General features: G+C 37.7%; 1 protein-coding gene and 1 long non-coding RNA gene across 6 annotated transcripts in view; one reads left to right on the top strand and one right to left on the bottom strand.

The window, feature by feature from the left end:
- The window catches only part of WDSUB1 (WD repeat, sterile alpha motif and U-box domain containing 1), a 68,656-nt gene extending 59,452 nt beyond the window's left edge, over positions 1-9,204 (bottom strand). For 3 of the 5 annotated variants that reach the window (XR_003030728.2, XM_002685348.6, XM_024980483.2), the window contains exons 1-3: positions 9,041-9,204; positions 6,569-7,016; positions 4,698-4,882 (exon numbers count right to left, since the gene is read on the bottom strand). Coding sequence is in view for 4 of the 5 variants with exons in the window: in XM_002685348.6 (XP_002685394.1) it covers positions 4,698-4,882; positions 6,569-6,966 (583 nt within the window). In the remaining variant the exon portion in view is untranslated. Of the gene's footprint in view, positions 1-4,697; positions 4,883-6,568; positions 7,017-8,732 lie in introns of all 5 variants that reach the window. The other 2 variants (XM_005202507.5, XM_024980487.2) reach the window with 2 other exon arrangements.
- A 55-nt stretch (positions 9,205-9,259) lies between these two features.
- LOC132343558 (uncharacterized) lies at positions 9,260-18,616 on the top strand. The gene is made up of 4 exons (XR_009492440.1): positions 9,260-9,395; positions 14,223-14,253; positions 16,484-16,578; positions 18,315-18,616. It is a non-coding gene; the product is annotated as an uncharacterized lncRNA (long non-coding RNA).
- The last annotated feature ends 2,651 nt before the right edge of the window (positions 18,617-21,267 follow it).

The following is a 21,267-nucleotide window of genomic DNA, read 5'->3' as shown; positions in this document are numbered from 1 at the left end:
CACTGGTTTAATTGGAGGCTGGTGATTTTGACCTGAGAAAAGGTTGAATAGTTGAATCTGGCTTCTTCTGCAGTGAGTGCCTTGCCCTAGTTACAGTCCCCTGGATAGCAGACACTTGCTGAAGAAGGGCCCAAAGACCATGCCTCTAGCAGAGGAAATATGAGTTTATAATCAGTCAGGGAAGATAAGGGGCTCCAAGGGCAGGAACTGAGGAAAGGCAAAAAGATGAGATTTGGGACTTCCCTGGTCATCCAGTTCACCAACTCAATTTTACATGAATTCCACCTAATATCACAAGTCAAAGGAAATTTTGGCACTCATATACAATAAAACTCAATTAAGAAACCTGAATACCTATCTTAAGATTGCACTCTGGTTTTGCAAATATTTAGTATGTGGTATTTAGTTCATACACCTAGGTATGTAAACTTTCCCTGTGGACTCCCTGTTTTATTGGAAGCACATATACTTTAAGATACAACAAATTAAATTTTCTTTCTCACTGAAAGTTTTTCTAACTGTAAGAGACTTTTCCACATTTCAATAGCATTTTTGTTTTTGTAGCACAGGTTCAGCCAAAGGGCATCCTTTCTCAGAGATCTTGATGGATATAAGTAATTCTCCATAATCTCTATAATCATTTAATGTTTTTAAGGCCAAAAAATGTACCCCAAAATCGCTGAGTAAAATATTTATGTGCTAGACCCAATTAAGAAAACTTTCCCCCATTGTTTCTAGACTAAATAAGATCCTTTGATGCTGATGCTGAAGTGTCTTTCAACAGTGAGAATTCAGCTAGAACACTGTAAAATTATAAAGTTTAAAATATGTCTGTGCTCAAGATCTAAATATTTTAAAATAGACTTTTCTTCAGGAAAAATATTTAAACTGTAATAATAATCTAACCCAAACTCTATCACTTAAAAACTGGAGAGAACTGAATATTTATCCTCTAGCACACAAACTATTTTTTTTCCATATTTGAGCAAAATGTCACAAAAGCAGAAGACTCAATTTGTCATAAGCATTTACAGATATTAACAGATACCAAATTAGGCAATAATAAGTTAAAAATTACATCTTCTGTCTTTTAAGAAAATACAATAGTTTCCACAAATTCCTCTAATAGTCACTTTAAAGCATATGTTGATCTGTTTCAAGGAATTTACACATAAGGTTAATATCCACTTTAACAGAAGTTAAACTAAAGAAATTACAGAAGGGACATATCAGAACTATATTGAGAAATATACTTTGAAATATACTCTAAAGGCACAGTAGGGATGTGGGTAATATACTTACTTTAGAATCTCACCTAGAATTTTTGGCCTAGTGTAGTGAACCTTTCCAGAACCTGTCAGCTGCAAGCCCTCTGAAGACAGAAGAAGGATGTCCTTAACGTTAATAGCATTAAAGAAATGGGATTTTAATGAAAAATCTTTTCAGATAATTAGAATCAAAAAGGAAATCTGAATCTCCTGATGTTGATATAATCCAAAGATTCATTGAATGCCTATATGATTTTGGAGAAGGGGTCACAGAATGAAAGAAATGGTTCTTGCCTGTTACAAGCTGATCTTCTTAGAATAAAACATCATAAAACAATATGTTAAAAAATAAATCATCACAATTAAATTAGGTAGGGAGTTCAGTGTAAGAATAGATTCATGAAAAGAAAACTGTTAATCTGCCATATGATATTAAAAAGGAAACAGAAACAAGAAAGTTCAACAAATCAATAAAAGGAATCTTTCATTTCAATCACCTAAATTTATGACAAAGAAGGCAAGACTATACAAAGGAGAAAAGACAGCCTCTTCAATTAGTAGTGCTGGAAAAACTGGACAGCTACATGTAAAGAATGAAATTAGAACATTTCCTAGCACCATACACAAAAATAAACTCAAAATGGATTAAAGACCTAAGGCCAGACACTGTAAAATAAAAAACTCTTTAGTGGAAAACACAGGCAGAACAGGATCTTTTTTGATCCACCTCTTAGAGTAATGAAAATAAAGACAAAAATTAACAAATGGGACCTAATTAAACTTTAAGTCTTTTGAACAGCAAAGGAAACCATAAATAAGATGAAAAGACAACCCTCAAAATGGGAGAAAATATTTGCGAATGAAGCAACTGATACAGGATTAATCAGAAAAATATACAAACAGGGGACTTTCTTGGTGGTTCAGTGGCTAAGACTCCACACTCTCAATGCAGGGGGCACAGATTTAAGCCCTGGCCAGGGAATTAGACTCCACACGGTGCAAGTAAAAGGCCCTGCATGGCACAGCTAAAGATCTGACCCTGTGTGCCGCAACTGAGACCCTGCTCAGCCAAATACATACTTTAAAAAACAAAACATACACACAGCTCATGTAGCTCAATTAAAAAAACAAAAGCACAACCCAATCAAAAAATGGGCAGAAGACAGACGTTATCCAAAGAAAACATACAGATAGCCAATAAACACATGAAAATATGCTCAACATCACTATTAGAGATATGCAAATCAAAACTACAATGAGGTACCACCTCACACCAGTCAGAATGGCCATCAATAAAAAAATGTACAAACGATAAATGCTGCAGAGGATGTGCAGGAAAGGGAACACCCCTATATCGGTGGGAGTTAAATTTGTACAGCCACTATGGAGAAGAGTATGGAGATTCCTTAAAAAACTAAAAATAGAACTATCTTATGACTTGAGCATCCCACTACTGGGCATATACCCTGAGAAAACTATAATTCAAAGACACATGCACCCCAGTGTTCACTGCAGCACTAGGAACAATAGCCAGGACACAGAAACAACCTAAATGCCCATCAACAAAGGAATGGATAAAAAAGATATAACATGTGTGTACACACACACACAATGGAATATTATGCAGTCACAAAAAAGGAATAAATCTGGATGATTTGTAGAGACATGGATGGACTTAGAGACTATCATACAGAGCGAAGTCAGAAAAACAAGTATCATATTAATGCATATATGTGGAATCTAGAAAAATGATATAATCTTATTTCCAAAGAGAAAGAGACAGAAATGAAACATATGGACACCAAGTGGGGAACGGGGTTAAGAGGAGGGTAGGATGAATTGGGAGATTGGGATTGACATGTACACACTACTGATGCCATGGATAAAACAGGTAACTAATACTGTATGGCTCAGAGAACCCTACTCATTGCTCAGTTGTGACCTAAAGGAGAAGGAATTCCAAAAAAAGAGGGGTATATAGCTGATTCACTTTGCTGTATAGAAATGAACACTACATTATAAAGCAACTATATTCCAATTTTAAAAATTCTGCTTTTCAAAGCCTATTACACTCCAGGCACTGTAAATAAAATACATACAGGCCCAGCCTATGGAGCTTACAATCTCACAGGAAAAACACGATTAAACATAATTCATATAGATAACTATTTAATAAAACTTGTGATACTTCACTAAGTCCTACAAAAGAAAAATAAAGCATGTAATACTAAAGGACTATATCAAAATACTTCAGACCAAGTACAGGAGGTTAAGAGCAGAGGAAGCTCTTCTGAAGTGATTTTTTTTTTTTTAACCTGAAATCTAAAGGATGAATAAAAGTGAACCAGGTAAAGGGTCCACATGTAAAACCCTCGGAAACATCTTACAGACATTCAAGAAATGAAAGGAGGCCAGTGAGGCAAGCGAATGCATGAGGCCAAGTGTGACTTGTAATGAGACAGGGAAACAGAATATGGAAGGTACTTAAAGGCTGTGTGTTTGAAACTTGGTATTTTATCTTACCTTAATCATATTTTAACATGTCACTGATGGCTTTGAAACAGGGGAGTACCAAAGCCTGAGCTGTCACAAGATAGTGTTAAGAACTTGCTGCATAAGCCTACTGAACAGCTGAAGCACGACCAGCGCCAACTGCAATGGGACACAACATCCACCCCAGATTTCAAAGCCTTCATACCCCCCGTAAAATATCTTATTAATAATTTTAGGATCTTGAAATATTTCAGGTATATTGGGTAAAGTAAAATACATTACTAAAACTAATTTCATCTACTACTAGAAATTTTCAAATTTACACATGTAGCTCACATTATATCACTATAAGACAGCACTTGTCTGGAAGTAAGATTGAAGTAGCCAGAAGTAGAACGTCCATCCTAACACAGAAGATGAAAATAAAAGAAGCCAAATTCCCAATTCACTGTATTTATTGAAAACTAGGAGTCTACAGTCAAGAGTTGTTCTCTTCTTTTTCTAAAAACTGATCTACTAACAAATGCTTTTTTAAGGTTACCTTTTGAAAGATTAAATAGTAAATGAAAAATGAAACTTGTTTTCAATTTTTATACTTCACATTTATATTTGAATAAAAACATACAATGTTTCAAAAATCACAATGAAACCAATAGGTTTAAGGCCTCTACATTAGCAAACTCCAGGAATTCAGATCTACTGTCTCAAGTTGTGTTAGCCCCTATGTATTTTCCCGAAGAATCTGGTTTTCCCAAAAAATATTTGTGATTTCATTTTGATCAAAAACATAAAGCAGAAGGATGAGTCCTTGAAGGGAATAAATTAAAAGATCTTGTTGTTTTACTAATGATGAAGTGAAAATGAGTAAATGAATGAAAAGTCACATATAAACTGCAAACAGGAATTACTAGTGCTTACAAGAGTAAGATAACTAACCAGGAACTGGTTGTGAAGAAAAGTCACAGCAGGTAATTCCAAGATCATGTGCTTTTTCACTGTGCAGACACCTCATTTTATCATCCCACACTGTTAAATCACCACATGAGGAGCCAGTGACAAAGAGGTTTCCAGGAGGAAAAAACGCACAGGCCACTAAGGAGCCATCCTTAACACTAGCACATCTGAAATAAAAGCAAAAGAAAGGGGAATTTTCATTTCAGAGCATCTTTTACTTTATATTACAGTCTCTAAAAGCAGCTTGATATAGTAAAAGAAAAGGATAAATGGCTAGAACTAGAGAGAAAGGGCAGTAGATGCCTATAGAAATAAAATATCCTTTATATTCTATAATGGAGAAGGAAATGGCAACCCACTCCAGTGTTCTTGCCTGGAGAATCCCAGGGACGGGGGAGCCTGGTGGGCTGCCGTCTGTGGGGTCACACAGAGTCGGACACGACTGAAGTGACAGCAGCATATGCTATAAACGGAGATAGGCTTGCTAAAAGTAAGAGAATTTAAACATTATCCTAACCAAATCAAAGTCTATTTATCGTCATACTCATTTTCATTAAAATATACAAAGTTTAACAAAATAGCAACACCAACAATATCAATTGAGTTCCAATTTTTTAAAAGATACAACTATTTTTTATTGAAAATCATGTTATTGGGGGTGAAAAGCACACCCAACATTTGTATTAAAATCACCTAGAAACAACAGTAAGGACTTTCATCTCACCTTCAGTTATAAACTCTTTATGTAAAGAAAATCCTGTGAACAACTTAAAATTATCTAGGGAAGATTAGGAAGCACTGGGCTAACAATAATTCATTATTTTATCAATTAGGAAAAATAACCTGTTAAAAATCCAACAATCCATGCAGTGTCCTATCCAGCACTTAAATCGACTGCAGTGTATCATTTTCACATAATTACATATAGTAGAAAAATAATGTTAGACAATTTACCAATTGGTTAACTGAAAAAGATTCCTTGGCCGACAGCTAAATTTCATTCACACAAAACAACTTAAAGGCATTCCATTCTCTGTGTCTTCACTTTAAACTGTTTATTAACGCCACTTAAAACATACTTTCTTCAATACAAAGACCAAAAATCTAAATGAACCATAGTTGTTTACCAGCTACCATCTGTGCTCTGAGTGTTGTTGGTGAGAGGTAGGGTGGGGGGAAGGCACATTAAGCTATTTTAATTGGTGACGTTTAAAAGTTTACAGTTTTTAATGTGATTAATGTCACTGAATTGTACACTTTAAATTTGTTAAAATATTGTATTTTAGCATACTATATGTTTACAAATACATGATTTTAATACTAGGGAGTTGCAACACAACATTACCAGTGTAAATTCATTGATGTATTTTTATCCAAAAGCAGTTTTTCAGGTGATGTTTTTAAAGAAGTGGTAACACACAACACCATACTAATCCCAAGGTTCCCTCTTCTGGGCTTGGTCAGTAATCCCAGTCAGGAAAGAGATGTGCAGGTGAGACTCACCTACAATTACTTTATTACTGAGAACACCTGAGCCATGCGTGACCAAAAAGCCAAAAATTACTAAGTTTTATTCAAAAAACTGGTTTTTTTTTGCCTATTAAAAAAAAATCCATAAAGTTCTAACAAGATTAACCCTTTTTTACAAAAGAAAAAGTGGACATTTAAAAGACTCAGAGCCAAGCAAATCTACTTCAAGAATCATATTAAATATCTGTTTTATGACCTTCAGGAGACAGAGATCAAAGTATTTTTCCTTGAGATGTCTGAATTATCTACTTCAAGTCATCAAAAAAAAATTTTTGTAAACCTGGTAATAGGATTAAAAAGGGAAAGGGTTTAAACATTCTTACCTATGTAACTTGTATGACTGTGCATTCCACAAAACAACAGTTCCATCAGATGCCCCTGACACCAAACAAGTGGAGTCTGGGGAAAATCGGCAAACTCTCACAGGGCTACCACTGGGCTGTTCCATCACTGCCAAAATCTGCCCGTTTTGAGTATCCCATAGGACAGTGGTACCATCTGTTGAACATGAAGCCAAAATATGTCCTGAAGGGGAGAAACAGCAGCAGTGGACAGCATAGGTGTGAAACTTCAATGGAGAGTATGGTACTTCGGTAAAGTCACTCAGGAAATATAGGCGAATTGTTTTGTCCAAGGCACAAGTAGCCAAGAGGGAAGAGGAGAAGGCACAGCAGTTGACATCATCATTATGATCTGCTAATGTGTGAATTAGTTCCACCATGTTCTTTACTGGAAAATATCCTGCAGTTTTTAGATAAACGTTACTTCATCCTAGGAATCAAATAAATACAACTCAAATCAATACAGAAGAGCCAAAATCAATTAAAAAACTTGCTCAACAAAAGCTTCTACATTCACATTTTTTAAAGACAATAAATTATACCTGGGCTAAGAATATTTGGAGAGAAATAAAGCATGTTAAGACTATAATCGCTGATGATAAACACACTCACCAGTGCCATACCAATAAAGTTCCGGAACTCCTGAGAAAGAACCTGGTCAAGTAACTTCAAACTGATTTGACAAAATTCTGGGTATTTATTTCACCTTTGAAGACTTCCCCTTTATGAACTGCTACTCAACACTGCCTCATTTCAGATTTGCTAATTTCAAAAAGATTTTTCACTACTTTAACAAACTCTTGCTGCTTCTTCCATAGAATGGAGCCAGAAGTACTGCTCACCTTTAAGATGTAGAACTATTAAAGTTAATTCATAAACCAAACAAAAGGTTTCCTTGTCAATTTAAGTGGTAGTGTTGAAAGCTATCATGTCATGGTACGCCATCTTGTATGACAAAGAATAAAAAGATATAAAGACTTGATGTGAAGAATTAATAAATCAAGGAAATTCAAAGAATGAGTGCCACCCCCCCCCCCCCCGCCTGCACCAAAAGTGGACTTAGCTGGTCTGCACCTAAGACCAAATTTATAAATTCAGAATAAAATCCAAACTCCTCACCAAGACTTACCAAACCCTGTATGATCTGGCTCTTGCCTATCTACTTCTCAGACCCCAACTACTTCCCCTTTTCTTCTCCCTCCCTTCTTTCCAGCCTCCCTAGTCAAAATGGTAAATTTCAATTTCAGTGTCCTTTTTCTGTGACTTTCCTAATCTAAAGTAGCTCTCTATAGGCTAGCACATCACCCTGTTTTAATCATCAGTGTAGCAACTGCCACCAGCTGACACTATTCATGGGTCTCCCCCTACTAAAATGTAAGCGCCAAAGCTGTTTCTCTTATTTCTGTATTCACAGCATGTAGAAGTGTTTGCACCTATTATGGTTAAATATTTGTTGAATTAACATTTTCCCCCAAATCTAGTTGAGTTCTAGCCGCCTTCAAACAGTATTTATGAATATAATATGAAATAACCAGAGAACTGTTAATAAAAATAAAGGTACTAACACTGAAAAAAAAAAAAAAGTGGAAAAATGATGTAAAACGAGGCAATAATCAGCCCTGAGGAACAGGTGTAACCTTGAATTGTAAAATTAATCTATTATTCTAATCTTATTTACAGAAATCTTTACAAATAAATGAAACAAGCTTTTCCCAACATTTCTGATGTCAAAAGTTCGGCCTCTTTTTCAAACTCCAACGAAGTCTAAAAAACAGACAGACCATCAAAACCCCTGGTATTTTTAGTGAAAACAAACCCAATCAGGTGGTCTTCTGGAGAAGTCCCAAATCTCAACTGTGCAAGTGCACAAAGATAATTTCCCAAACTTTTGCTTCCTCACCCTTCTGCCACTCAGCTTTCTGTGAAGTTCAAGGTCCTAGAATCTGAAGAGCAGGAACGCAATCAGCTGAAGTTCGTTTGGCTTGGGGGTGTGGGCGTCCACTGAGACCTCTGCCGACCCGCCAATCTCCCGGCAAACTGAATGAACTCGCCAGTGGGAACACTCGCATCCCTGTCTATCGCAAAGCCAACCCGAAATGTGCCAAGAATCCTACATAAAACCAGCGAGCGACTCCCCCACATCTACCTGGGGACCGAGGATTTGCTCAACTCCGAGAGCCGGTTGGGCTTCACTGGACCGAGCGACCCGCTGCAGGAACGCGGCCGGCGGGAAGCGCGGCCTTCCGGGGCGCGGGCACCGGCGCAAGGGATTGGGGGAAACTGGGACTTCCACTTCACGCCGTGAGGCGCCCCCGGCTCCCGGGCGGAGGCCGCACAACAGTATCTCGCTCTGGTCAGTATCCTAGCCGGTCCCGGTCGCGCGCTTCGAACCAAACGCCGGGAAACCAAGGGTTTAGACACCCCGGCGGGCTGACCCGAGCCGCACTCCCGTACCTGCCACCGCTGCTGCTAAACTGGCCCTTGGGCACTGGTCCTTTCACGTCGAAGACCCAAAACGCCAGGGATCCGCCCTCAGGTGCGCTAAGAGCGCCAGGGGACACGTGACGCGCAGGTGAGGCGGGCGTGGTTGGCGCCCGCGGCCGCCCAGAGGCAAAAGGACAGACCCCGCCCACCGGGGGGTGGACCGCGTCGCGGCGCATGCGCGCCCTTCCGCCCTGTGATGAGGCGGTCTGAATTCTGGCTCTAGAACTCATTGGGGAAGACTCTGATGCTGGGAGGGATTGGGGGCAGGAGGAGAAGGAGACGACAGAGGATGAGATGGCTGGATGGCATCACTGACTCGATGGACGTGAGTCTCAGTGAACTCCAGGAGTTGGTGATGGACAGGGAGGCCTGGCGTGCTGCGATTTATGGGGTCGCAAAGAGTCAGACACGACTGAGCGACTGAACTTAACTGATACTGGGAAAGAACCTTTGAAAAAGAAAGTGAAGTCACTGAGTCGTGTCCGACACTTTGAGACCCCGTGGACTGTAGCCTACCAGGCTCTTCCGTCCACAGGCTTTTCCAGGCAAGAGTACTGGAGTGGGTTGCCATTTCCTTCTCCAGGGGATCTTCCCAACCCAGGGATCGAACCAGGTCTCCCGCATTATAGGCAGACGCTGGAGAAGGAAATGGCAACCCACTCCAGTGTTCTTGCCTGGAGAATCCCAGGGACGGTGGAGCCTGATGGGCTGCCGTCTATGGGGTCGCACAGAGTCGGACACGACTGAAGCGACTTAGCAGCAGCAGCAGCAGCAGAGTCGGACACCACTGAAGCGACTTAGTAGCAGCAGCAGCAGTTACCGTCTGAGCCACTCGTTGAAATTTTTTCTAGTTGTGGAAGCTGAGGTCCCAAGGTCTAGCGAGTCCAGAAATGTGATTGTAAAAGGGACAGTTACTACAGCTGTTTTTGAGCGTCCTGGAAAGTGAAAGTGTTAGTCACTCAGTCGTGTCCGACCCTTTGTGACCCCGTGGACAGATGGAATTCTCCAGGAAAGAGTACTGAAGTGGATTGCCATTTCCTTCTCCAAGGTATCTTCCTGATCAAGGAATTGAATCCAGGTCTTCCGCATTGCAGGCAGACTCTTTACTGACTTGAGCCACCCTCCTTACTTTGCTGTATTTATCTTGCTTCTGTCCTCTGATCTCCCTGATCGGTCTTTTCTTTTTAAGCCAGCTCTAACCTCAGCAGTCCCTGACTCCTGCCATCGCCTTTGTGGTCAAATATGTTTTTCCGAGGCAGAATGCTGAAAAGGATATCCAGGCTATTCTGGTATCACGTGAACCCAATATACATTTTTTCTAGCGTTTCCGAGCGTCTCCTAAACTCACATGGAGCTTACACCGTGGTTTCCACGTGTAATTGATTACAAAATGGTCTTGCCAACCCCTTTTGAGATTAAAAAATTGACCAGAAAAAAGCTCCTAGGCCTACTAAGTACATGTCACGGTATAGGACCATGTTCAGATTAAAATAAAAAGTGTAGCGTTTCCTTCAGCGAGGAAACTAGTAGTATTTGACAAGTAATAAAGGGCTTCACAAGTGGCTCAGTGGTGGGGGGAAAAAATTTTTGCCTGTCAATGCAGGAGACGCAGAAGGTAGATATTTTATCCCTGGGTCAGGAAGATCCCCTGGAGTGGGAAATGGCAACCCATTCCTGTATTCTTACCTGGAAAATTCCATGGACAGGAGCTGGAGGGCTGCAGTCCATGCACAGAGTCGAGGCGACTAAGCATACACAAACTAAAACACTCAAATTTAAACAGAAAACTGAGATTGCTGGAAAAGATTTGTAATAAAATAGACAAAAGGAGAAATAAAAATTCATGATTTGAGACACTCGTGATTTTTAACGAATGCATTATCATTGAGACTTTGAAACCTGATTACATGCCAAAGTACTGCCAAAACAGTATTTATCTGAAAATAACTTTTTTCATTGTATAAATAATAGAGCTCTCTGTAGGAAACATAAAAACTATAAATAATGAAAATAACTAATAATTGCAACACTCAAAAATCAGCCAGTCTTTCATGTATAATACCAATAATTTTACAAAAAGACCTGTAAACTACCTTTTTCAACTTAGATTTGTATCCTGAGCATTTTCCTTGTCTAAAATATCTTAGTAGTGTAATCATTTTTTCTGCCTAATGGTCCACAGCCCCAGAAACATAATTTAACATTTTCCCAGTTGTTTCAATATTTTTGTGCTTATTGTAAATAATACTGGATTCAATGACTTTGTACATAATTACTTCAGTGACATTTGCTGAGTATATTGATGGAAATGGAATTACTCGCCATCAGGGTGTAAATAGTTGCTATCTCGCTTTTCAGAGAGGTTGTACGGTTTTAACTCTCAGAAACATATGGAGGTCCCTGTCTCTCCACATTATTGAGAGATTAATTTTTTTTAAGTTTTCACTAATTTGATACGTAAGGTTGATTATAACATTCTTCAAGTAAAATATGTGAAAGAAACCTCTGATACACAGGCCAGTAACTTAGCATGGAGACCTCAAGCCCAATATGGTCTGAAAGAAAAAGGAATTTCAAAAAGGGAAGCTTTATTGTGGCTGGTCTCTAGTCCACAGGTTTACAATTTGGGAGATGTTAACTAACATTTCTTGGCAATATACTAGAAAAATAATGTTAAGAATTTACAGAGATCTTTGATCACATGAGTGAATTGGTTATCTTACCCTGTAGGACTAACAGTTGGAACTTTGACTTGGAATATTAAAGATTTGAATATTTTATATATTTTTTGCTCCAATTATTAATATGTAACTGTGGTCAATAATCCTATTTTATTATTAATTTCTAGTTTGTTCTTTGTAATAATAATGCTATTTGGGGAATACAGTAAACAATTTTAAATGATACATTTAAAGGAAAGTTAACTTTCCAATTAAATAGTAAGCAATACATGCTCTCAAAATATGACTCAGTGGGAAAAGAACAGGTGTGAATCAGTTAGTGAGTCAGGATTACTCAAATGTTTAGTTGAGAGTAACCAAGAACTCAGAGAGAGAGAGAGATGATAGGAACTGAAGTAATTAGAAAAAGTGGTTGGAGGAATGGGTCTTAAACAGGCTTGAAATGTTGGCCAGCTGAGCGATGAACTTGGGAAATACCCATTTCACAGTAAATATTCAGGAATGTATTTGTTGCTCTGCTTTGCAGGCAAACTGAGACCAGTTCAGTTCAGTTCACTCACTCAGTCGTGTCTGACTCTGCAACCCCATGAACCGCAGCACGCCAGGCCTCCCTGTCCATCACCAACTACCAGAGTTTACCCAAATCCATGTCCATTGAGTCGGTGATGCCACCCAACCATCTCATCCTCTGTCATCCCCTAATCCTCCTGCCCTCAATCTTTCCCAGCATCAGAGTCTTTTCAAATGAGTCAGCTCTTCGCATCAGGTGGCCAAGTATTGGAGTTTCAGCTTCAACATCAGAGTTTCCAGAAAAATCAGGCAAGGGAGAGTACAAGTTGTAAAAAACACCCTGGAAGTGTTCAGTTTGCAAAAAATGGATCAAGCTCAATATATGATACAAGCATTTATGTGTAGTGTATATTAAACTTTAAAAAAATTGTTTAAAATACCTATGAGAACAGGCCAGGGAGTCTCTCATACAAATGCAATTATTCACTTCCCACACCTGGTATTACCCACAGTAGAGAACTCTGAGAATCTGAGAAGCTAGAACTAGGAGCAAGCTATGTTATCTTCTGCATTATGGAATAGTCTCTGAGTTCCCCTTATCCTTTGTCATTATATAAACTTTACACCCTCTAGCTGGCAATGTTTTCATTAATCCACCCATAGTCCTGGGTGCCAACCAAGTAATAAAAGTTGAATAGAGTTCTTTGAGTTGCTGTTCTATACAAATAAAAGAAAGGCCCAAGGGCTGCCAAATGAAGAGGATGAGGAAAGCTCATATTGGGCTTTCCTGCTGTTAGAAAATGTCCTTGGAGCTGGAAATAAGACCAGAAAGAAATGTGATGATCCTTCGCATCTGTACATACTAAAGAAATGTTGCAGTTCCATCTATTCCCTTTTTTCCTCTTTCGTATGAGAAACATTTTTCTTGTTTATGGATTTTTAAATTTCAACTTCCTATAATTAAAAAATATTTATTGTCTCATCTTGTCAAATTCTTTATTTTTTACTATCTTATTACTAATGCTCCAGAAGAGAACTCAAGATTTTAAATGTTTTTGAAAAAGAAACCCACATTTTTAGTTTGATTCATGGCTTTTTTATAACATATGATAGACACTGTACATCAAATTCACTTCACAATAGGCCAACTTACAGAATTCTTATTCAACCTCTTTGTCATAGGTCTATTTAGATATTCTGTTTCTTCTTGATACAGTTGCAGTAGTTTGTATCTTATAGGAATTTGTCCATTATCACCCAAGTTATCTATTTGGTTAGTATTCACTTGTTCACAATATTCATTTAAAATCCCTTTTTATTTCTGTAAAGTCAGTAGCAATGTCCCCTCTTTCATTCCTGACTGTAATAATTTCAGTTTTCTTTTTTCTCAGTTGATTCAGCAAAAGTTTTGTCAATTTTGTTGGTCTTTTCAAAGAACCAATTTTTATTTTCTCTATTCTCTTTTTCATTAATTTCCACTCTATAATCATTAGTTCCTTCCTCCTGCTTGCTTAAGGTCTAGTTTGTTCTTTTTCTATTGAAAGTTTAGGTTATTGAGTTATGATTTTTTTTCTATGTATAGTATTTACAACTATAAATATCCCTTTAATCACTGCTTTGGTTAAAGCCCTGTAATTCTTTGTATTAATAAAATCTACCAGTCTTCTTTAGGTAGATCATATTTTGGATCTCCGTAAGAGCATAAAGCATGGTCTACATAAATCCATAGCAATTCAGAATTTCTTTGGGTCAAAATGTACCCCAGCCCCTCCATTTTCTTATTCTTGTGTTTTTCATCATGAGGTTTTTCAAAAGCAGTGTCTCCCCTCTGAACCTAAGGTAAAACACATGAACAGTCTTTCCTGACCATGACAGATTACTACAGCTCAGTCTACTTATTTTTCCAAGACCCTCTTACTCTTTTATCACACTTTTAATTGTGCATTTTCGTTCTTTTCCAGGACCCCTTCATAAGTGGTGGGATATAGAGAGGTAAGATATTAAGCCCTACTGGGCCTATTTTTTTTCCTTCTAATCCAATGGTTAAGTAGCCAGGTCTGTGAGTATCAGGATAGCCTAGGATATGGCGCAACTACAATGAATCCCAATATTTCAGTGACTTAAAACAAGCAAGGATTATTTCTTACTTATGTTGTGTTCACTGTGAATTGGTAGAGAATTATGTTCAACGAAGTTAGTCAGGGGCCTGGGCTAACAGAACGTGAACCATTTTGAGTGTTAATAGTAGCTATGCCAGAGTGAAAAGAGAGGCATTAAATACTTAGCCAACAAGATGTACAACGATCCTTACATTCAGCTCTCCTTGGCCAGAACTAGCTTGTCAAATGGTCTCACTTAACCACAAGGGGTATAGGAAATAAAATTCTATCGTGTGCCTAGGAAGATGGAAAGCTAGAAGTCTTTGATTTTATGGTTTTAATGACTATACCAGATGGTATATGCTGTCCCCTTAGAAAGGAAATGAGATCAAAGTCAGAGTCCCCTTGAAAGGGAACGAGATCAAAGCTAGATACCACAGGAAAGCAATCTGGAGAATTACAAAGAATTTCACTTTGTGTCAGATAATCCATTCTTTTTTGACCTCTTTAGTTCACCTGGGACCTCTAAGGCCTTTTATTATAGGCATGAGCCTCTTTAACACATCCCAGGAAGCAGCTGTACTCTATCCGTAGGCTTCAACATAGAATTATAAAGTAATATAACTACATATTTCAGGAAATATAATCCAACATATACAGGCAATAAGAGCTATCCTTTTCAAAGGAATCAGTGTGGAAATTCAAACATTTTTTCTAGCATAGCTGCTACCTAAAAGATACTTAGAACTGGATTTTGGCATTGTTTTCAGACAGTGTGGCTCATTCCTTTGAATATCTTCCTTAATGGGAAGGCTTTACTGACAAAGTCTTATTGGTTACTTTAATATATCAGGCATCATACTAGATACTGGGTGTTTAAAAACGTGTAAGACACAATCTCTTGAGGAACCGTTTCAGGTGAGAGTGGGAGATACCCAGTCCATAACAGCAATACCCTTAGTAATTGAAGATTTGAATTCTAGCTGTTAATGGAATTTTGAGTGAAGGAGTAAGAAAACCAATTAAGGGATTTCCCTGGTGGTCCATGGCTAAGACTCCATGCTCCTTCTAATGCAGGAGACCTGGGTTCAATCTCTGCTTGGGGAACTAGATCCCATATGCCACAACTAAGAGTTTATATGCCACAACTCAAGATCCCACATGCTGTAAGACCCAGCACAGCCAGGTAATTAAATAGTGAAAAAGAGAGCCAGTTAAGTCCATACATAATGGGCTTAACATACATAATCTGTTCATCTAATAAGAGCATGTTAGACACATGACTCATGAAACAGGTAGAATTCTTATCAGATGGCTAGAAATAATTTGAAATAGGCAGAACTAGAAAAAGTAATAATTTAAAAAGCTGAGATACTTCAGTTTCTCCAGAACAAAAAACGGAGATAAGTATGATGAAACAGGGTAAAAGGGGAGTTTGAGGGGTAAAATATGCGGTTTAGTATATATTGTCTGGGAACGAACCCAGAAGTTTTCAGCAGGAGATTCCACTGTGGTTTGCTGTGTTGTGAAGAAAGGCTGATTCTCCTGCCCTTGCCAAGCCTGGATAAAACACTCCCAACTAAACATCTCATTCTCATTGGGTTGACTCTATATGCTCACCTAGTATACGTCAGATAATTCAGACTTTTTCTTAGGTATCATGGCACTAGAAACCTGGATGTGGTACTGCGGTTAGTACTGATAGAAAGGAATTTCTCCCATTTAGTTGATATTCTGGCTTATGCTTTACTTAGTGAGATATTCTGGTTTAGGCTTTACTTACATGGGCAACTCTATGTCTGATCAACTTTGGAGGCTGTGATAAAATCATGTTCAGGCCTAAAAGAAAGTAGGTTAATCAGCATACCCTATTGTATTTCACTAACCACCTTTCTTTCTTTAGTGTCTTCATAGCTTAGTGATCACAGCATGGCTCATGGCCAGATGACTATGAGTTTGGAATCCTAGTTCTGACAACTAGTTAGCTGTGTAACCAAACATTTCTAAGCCTTGGTTTCGTCATATGTCACATGTCTCACAGGACTGTTCTGAAGATTAATGAAATGCACATGCAATATCTAGCCTTATGTTGTATACATGTTAACACCACTTTCTCTGTGCAGTTGCAATAGGGGTGATATCTCTGGGCAAGGCGAGCACAAAGAAATTATTCTTTGAAAGGCCATCAAGAAGCTCAGCTTTTACTGGGTAGGAGCAGGTATGCGTATCTAATTTGTTATGATATGATGCGATAATGACTCTGATAGTAACAAAATTCTATAGGAGTAAAAAGTAACTGCCATGTGTGGGTGGAGGGTGGGAAAGAGAATAAAGGAAGGTGCAGATAGAATTTAGCAGATGTTGTGTAGGTATATATTATGTTCTGGAGTGATTCTGTGGGATGAGTAGACAATGTAGGGAAGAGAGAATGGGGTTATGATAGGGAGAAAGACTAAGAATAGGTTGAGTCTAGCTCTGCAGAGCCTTTAATGCTACATAAATACATTTTTAGCAAGGGATTAACAGAATCAGATTTCAGTTCAAGATAGCAGAGTGGTGGACAAAAAGGGGGTGACTAGACGGATTTCAAACCTTGCTATAGCAATGGAAAAGAAGAGAGCGCCCCAAAACAAACCCTACTGTATATAGTCAAATGATTTTCAACAAGGTTGTCAAGACTATTAAATGGGGAAAGAAGTTTTTTCAACAAATATTAAAGTAAAAACTGGATGTCCACATTCAAGATAATGAAGGTGGACATATACCAAATGCCATGTATAAAAATTAGGTAAAAATAGATCAAAGACCTAAGTATAAGAGCTAAAACTATTAGAAGAAAACATGGAATGATTATGACATTGTATTTGCAATGATTTCTTGCATAGGCAACAAAAACATAGACAAAAGAAAAAATAGATAAATTGGACTATTACAAAATTAGAAATCTTTGTGCCTCAAAGAACATAATTAACAGAGTGAAAAGGCACTCCATGGAATGGAAGAAACTGTTTGTAAATCAATTTGTATCTTATAAGGGTTATAAATATTTAGAATATACAAAAAACTCTTATAACTCAACAACAAAACAATTTGACTTTAAAATGGTCAAAAGACTTGATATTTCTCCAAAGATGTGCAGAAGGCCAACAAGCACATGAAAAGATACCTAACATCACTAATCATCAGGGAAATGCAAATCAGAACCGCAATGAGGACCACATCCCACTTGTTATGATGCTATTATCAAAAAGCAGGAACAACCAAAACAAGTGCTGGCCGAGACGTGGAGGAACTGGAAGCTGTGTGCTACTGGAGGGGATGCACAGCGGTGTAGGCGCTATAAAAATGTCGTGGCGGTTCCTTAAGAAGTTAAAAACGATTGCCATATGATTCAGAAATTCCACTTCCAGGTATATATCCAAAATAATTGAAAGCAGGGTCTCAAAGAGATATTTGTACATCCACATTCAGGCAGCATCATGCACAATAGCAACCCAAATGTCCATCAGTAGAAAAATAGAGAAATAAAATGTGGTCTATACATATACAATATTATCCAGACTTTAAAAGGCAGGAAATTCTGATGCATGGTACCACATGGATGAATTTTGAAAGACATGTTAGGTAAAATAAACCAGGCCCAGAAAGACAAATACTGTAAGATACCACTTACATGAGGTACATAGTCAAATTTATAAAGATGGAAAGAATTAATAGAGTGATGGTTGCCAGGGGCTGGGAGGAAGAGGGAATGAGGAGGTATTGTTTAATGGATATGAGTTTCAAGATGGGATATTGTGTAATGGATATAGAGTTTTGCAAGATGAAGAGTTCTGGAGTGGATAGTGGTGATGGATGTGCAACAACATGGATGTAGTGAATACCATTGAACTGTATGCTTGAAAATGATTAAGATGGTGTACAGTTAACCACATTTTTTTTTTTTTTTTTAAGGCGAATGACTAGGAAAAATGAGATACTGAAACTTAACAAATGATGAGGCCTAAACCAATCTAGACAGTGGGGATGAAAGACTGGAAATAAATGTACATCGTAGGAATTTTAGAGGAAGATTCTTCAGGATGTCACGGAGGGATGGGTAAAGTGAGAAGTCCAAAGGAATTCTGAAGTTTCCTACATTTGGCAGCTAGATGTATGTTGTTTCTGTTAACCATGGTATGGAATACAGGAGACAGAGCAAGTGTGAAAAGCAGGGTGACAATGAGATCAAATATAGATGAGTTGATTTTGTGTTATCTGTGTCATGTCCTAAAATCAGAGTTTGAGGTCAAAAGAAAGATATAGCGTATATTTACTGATACTGGAATCACTGATGATAAGTAAGCCTGAGGTTTTCCAACTTCTAAAAGACTTATAACTAAGGGTTTTTTTTTAATGCTATTTTAATTATCCAAATAGTCTCAAGTGAATAGTATGTGTGCCTATAATTATGATGCATAAGGTACTATTTTTAAAAATGCCATTGCTTTGTAAATAAATCTCTTCAAGCATGGCAACATGGAAATTACAACAACAATAGATATACTTAATAGTGAAAAGATTGGGAACCACTACAGAGGTAATCCTGGAGTCTACATGAAGATAAGTAAGGAATACAACTTTTATTCCCAGTTCACATAAGGCATTGATCTCTTATAGCCAAAGATGGGTTATTCCACATTGTAAAAAAAAATTATTTTCCACTTATCTTTCATATAATAGGACTCTTAACTTACCTTAAGGATTTAGACATATTTTATGCCATCATAGCACCAGTTCCATATTGAAAAACATCAACACCAAAAGAAAGAACTGCAATGAAAATCTTCTACCTGTGGAGGATACCTCATCACATGCTATAAGTCCTGAATAAATAAAAATAATGGATAAGATAAAATTAAGACTGCATATCTAGATACTAATCTTTAGCTAGGGTAATTGTAAGGCCAGTTTCCTTTCTAACTCCTATTTAAGGAATTAGAATCTTGTAGTCTAATGTTTAAAAACATTTGTTTCGTATATTTTGTTGTCCGATTGCTTACTGCAGGAAGCTAAAGATAATTCCAGTTCTTTCCTCAAGTACAGAAGTGAAGTTAGTGTTTAATATTTTTAATTGATTCCAAAGCAATGAAACTATTTCTAATAAACTAGAATGCATTAATCTCTCATCTTGATATTATTCCATAGTGCTGCCAATGTTCTAATTAGTTTTAGAATACTGGTGGGAAAAATGCACTAGAATAATGTTCAAAGTAGTCAAGAAAATCAGTCTTATCAAGTTCTGAGGAATTCTATTTGAAGGCCAAAGAGAAGTGAGTTCCAACTGAAGTCTAAGTTTGGTGCCAATGAGTAAATTACTCGACTGATTTGGTACTGCTTTTCTCATCTGTAAAATGTGTTTGTGTGTGTGTTAGTCACTTAGTTGTGTCTGACTTGGCAACCCCATGGACTGTAGCCTGCCAGGCTCCTTTGTCCATGGAATTCTCCAGGCAAGAATACTACAGTGGGTTGTCATTCTCTTCTCCAGAGGATCTTCCTGACCCAGGAATTGAATCTGGATCTCCTGCATTGCAGGCAGGTTCTTTACCATCTGAACTACCAGGGAAGCCCCAAATGGGCTATATCCTGATCTATATGAATGGAATCAAGTACATTAAATATATTTTTAACAGAATTACTATACATTCTATACTATAGCCAGCCTTTTCACTTAATTTACCAATATTAACATAGATTTCCAGGATAATTTTTACTGGCTGAATAGAATCTTTTTTTTTAAGTCACTTCTATACTCAAAACAATTGAGACTTACTATAATGAAGTTACTCAGAAAAGCAATATTGAAAAAGGAGTTGTAAACATGTTTGGAGAACTGTAAGAATCACTAGAATGAGTACAAACCTTTCAAAGCCTTGCAGGCTCCTTTGTGATCCTGCCATGTAAATGTCTCATTAGCCTTTGATCACCTAATGACCTTGCTGAGTTTTTCTTTCATCTCAGCACAAGATTTATTCCCAACTGGCTGTAAGCCTTAGGTCTCTCATTCACTACTGATTTCCACCACATTCTTTGATATCCATTACCATGACTATTAGGGCTCTTTTTAAAATTAAAGGACAAGGTATGGAGTTTGTACAGGGAGAATAGGGCACTCTTAGAAGTCCACTTAACAGTTAAAAATTTTTTTTTAATTTCAAGAATGGACTACATACATCTGGTAGTATATCCCACCATGCTTTTATTTAGTCATCCAAATGAGTACAAGCCAAATGATCTTCACGTGTATGGTCAGGGTTGAGAAAGTACAAATAGATATTAATTTTGCTACTACTACTCTGCGGATATAATGTTAAGGTGCAAAATTCTCTGCTACTGAATGTCCAAAGGATCCAAATCACCTTTTAATCCTGCATTTAGCCAATTCATTACCCATTATACTACCATGGACTGTTTTTGCTACAGTAACTCTTAAGTCTATATAAGCCCCACAAATACCTGAGAACTCTCGATATTTTCTACTCACCTCCATTTAGGTGAGCTTTTGCCTGCTCATGTCCTGAATGTTCGGTCTCCTGAATATCACTGGCTGAAAATGAAACGTAGGGCAGTTTTATAGTCCCTAAAAAGCTGACAGCTAGATATGGCATCTACATAAAACAAAAACCACAAAAAGTCAAGTCAAAGTTGAAGCTGCTAATCAGATTAGAGAAACTGCTCCATACTCAAAATATGGTATTCAGATTCAAAATCTATAATAAATTTTTAGTGAAAAATAATCCAAACAAATACTGAATACTGGGTGAGCAGTGTGGGAAGAATTCTTTTCTACTGCTAGGGAAGTAAACCGGCACAGTCATCTGGAGGGTGGTATGCCAAGAACATGGAAAGTAGGCGTGCACCTCCCTAA

The sequence above is a fragment of the Bos taurus genome, chromosome 2 (assembly GCF_002263795.3).
Source record: "Bos taurus isolate L1 Dominette 01449 registration number 42190680 breed Hereford chromosome 2, ARS-UCD2.0, whole genome shotgun sequence".
In the NCBI taxonomy this organism is placed as follows: Eukaryota; Metazoa; Chordata; class Mammalia; order Artiodactyla; family Bovidae; genus Bos; species Bos taurus.
This window is presented reverse-complemented; position numbering and strand designations above follow the sequence as displayed.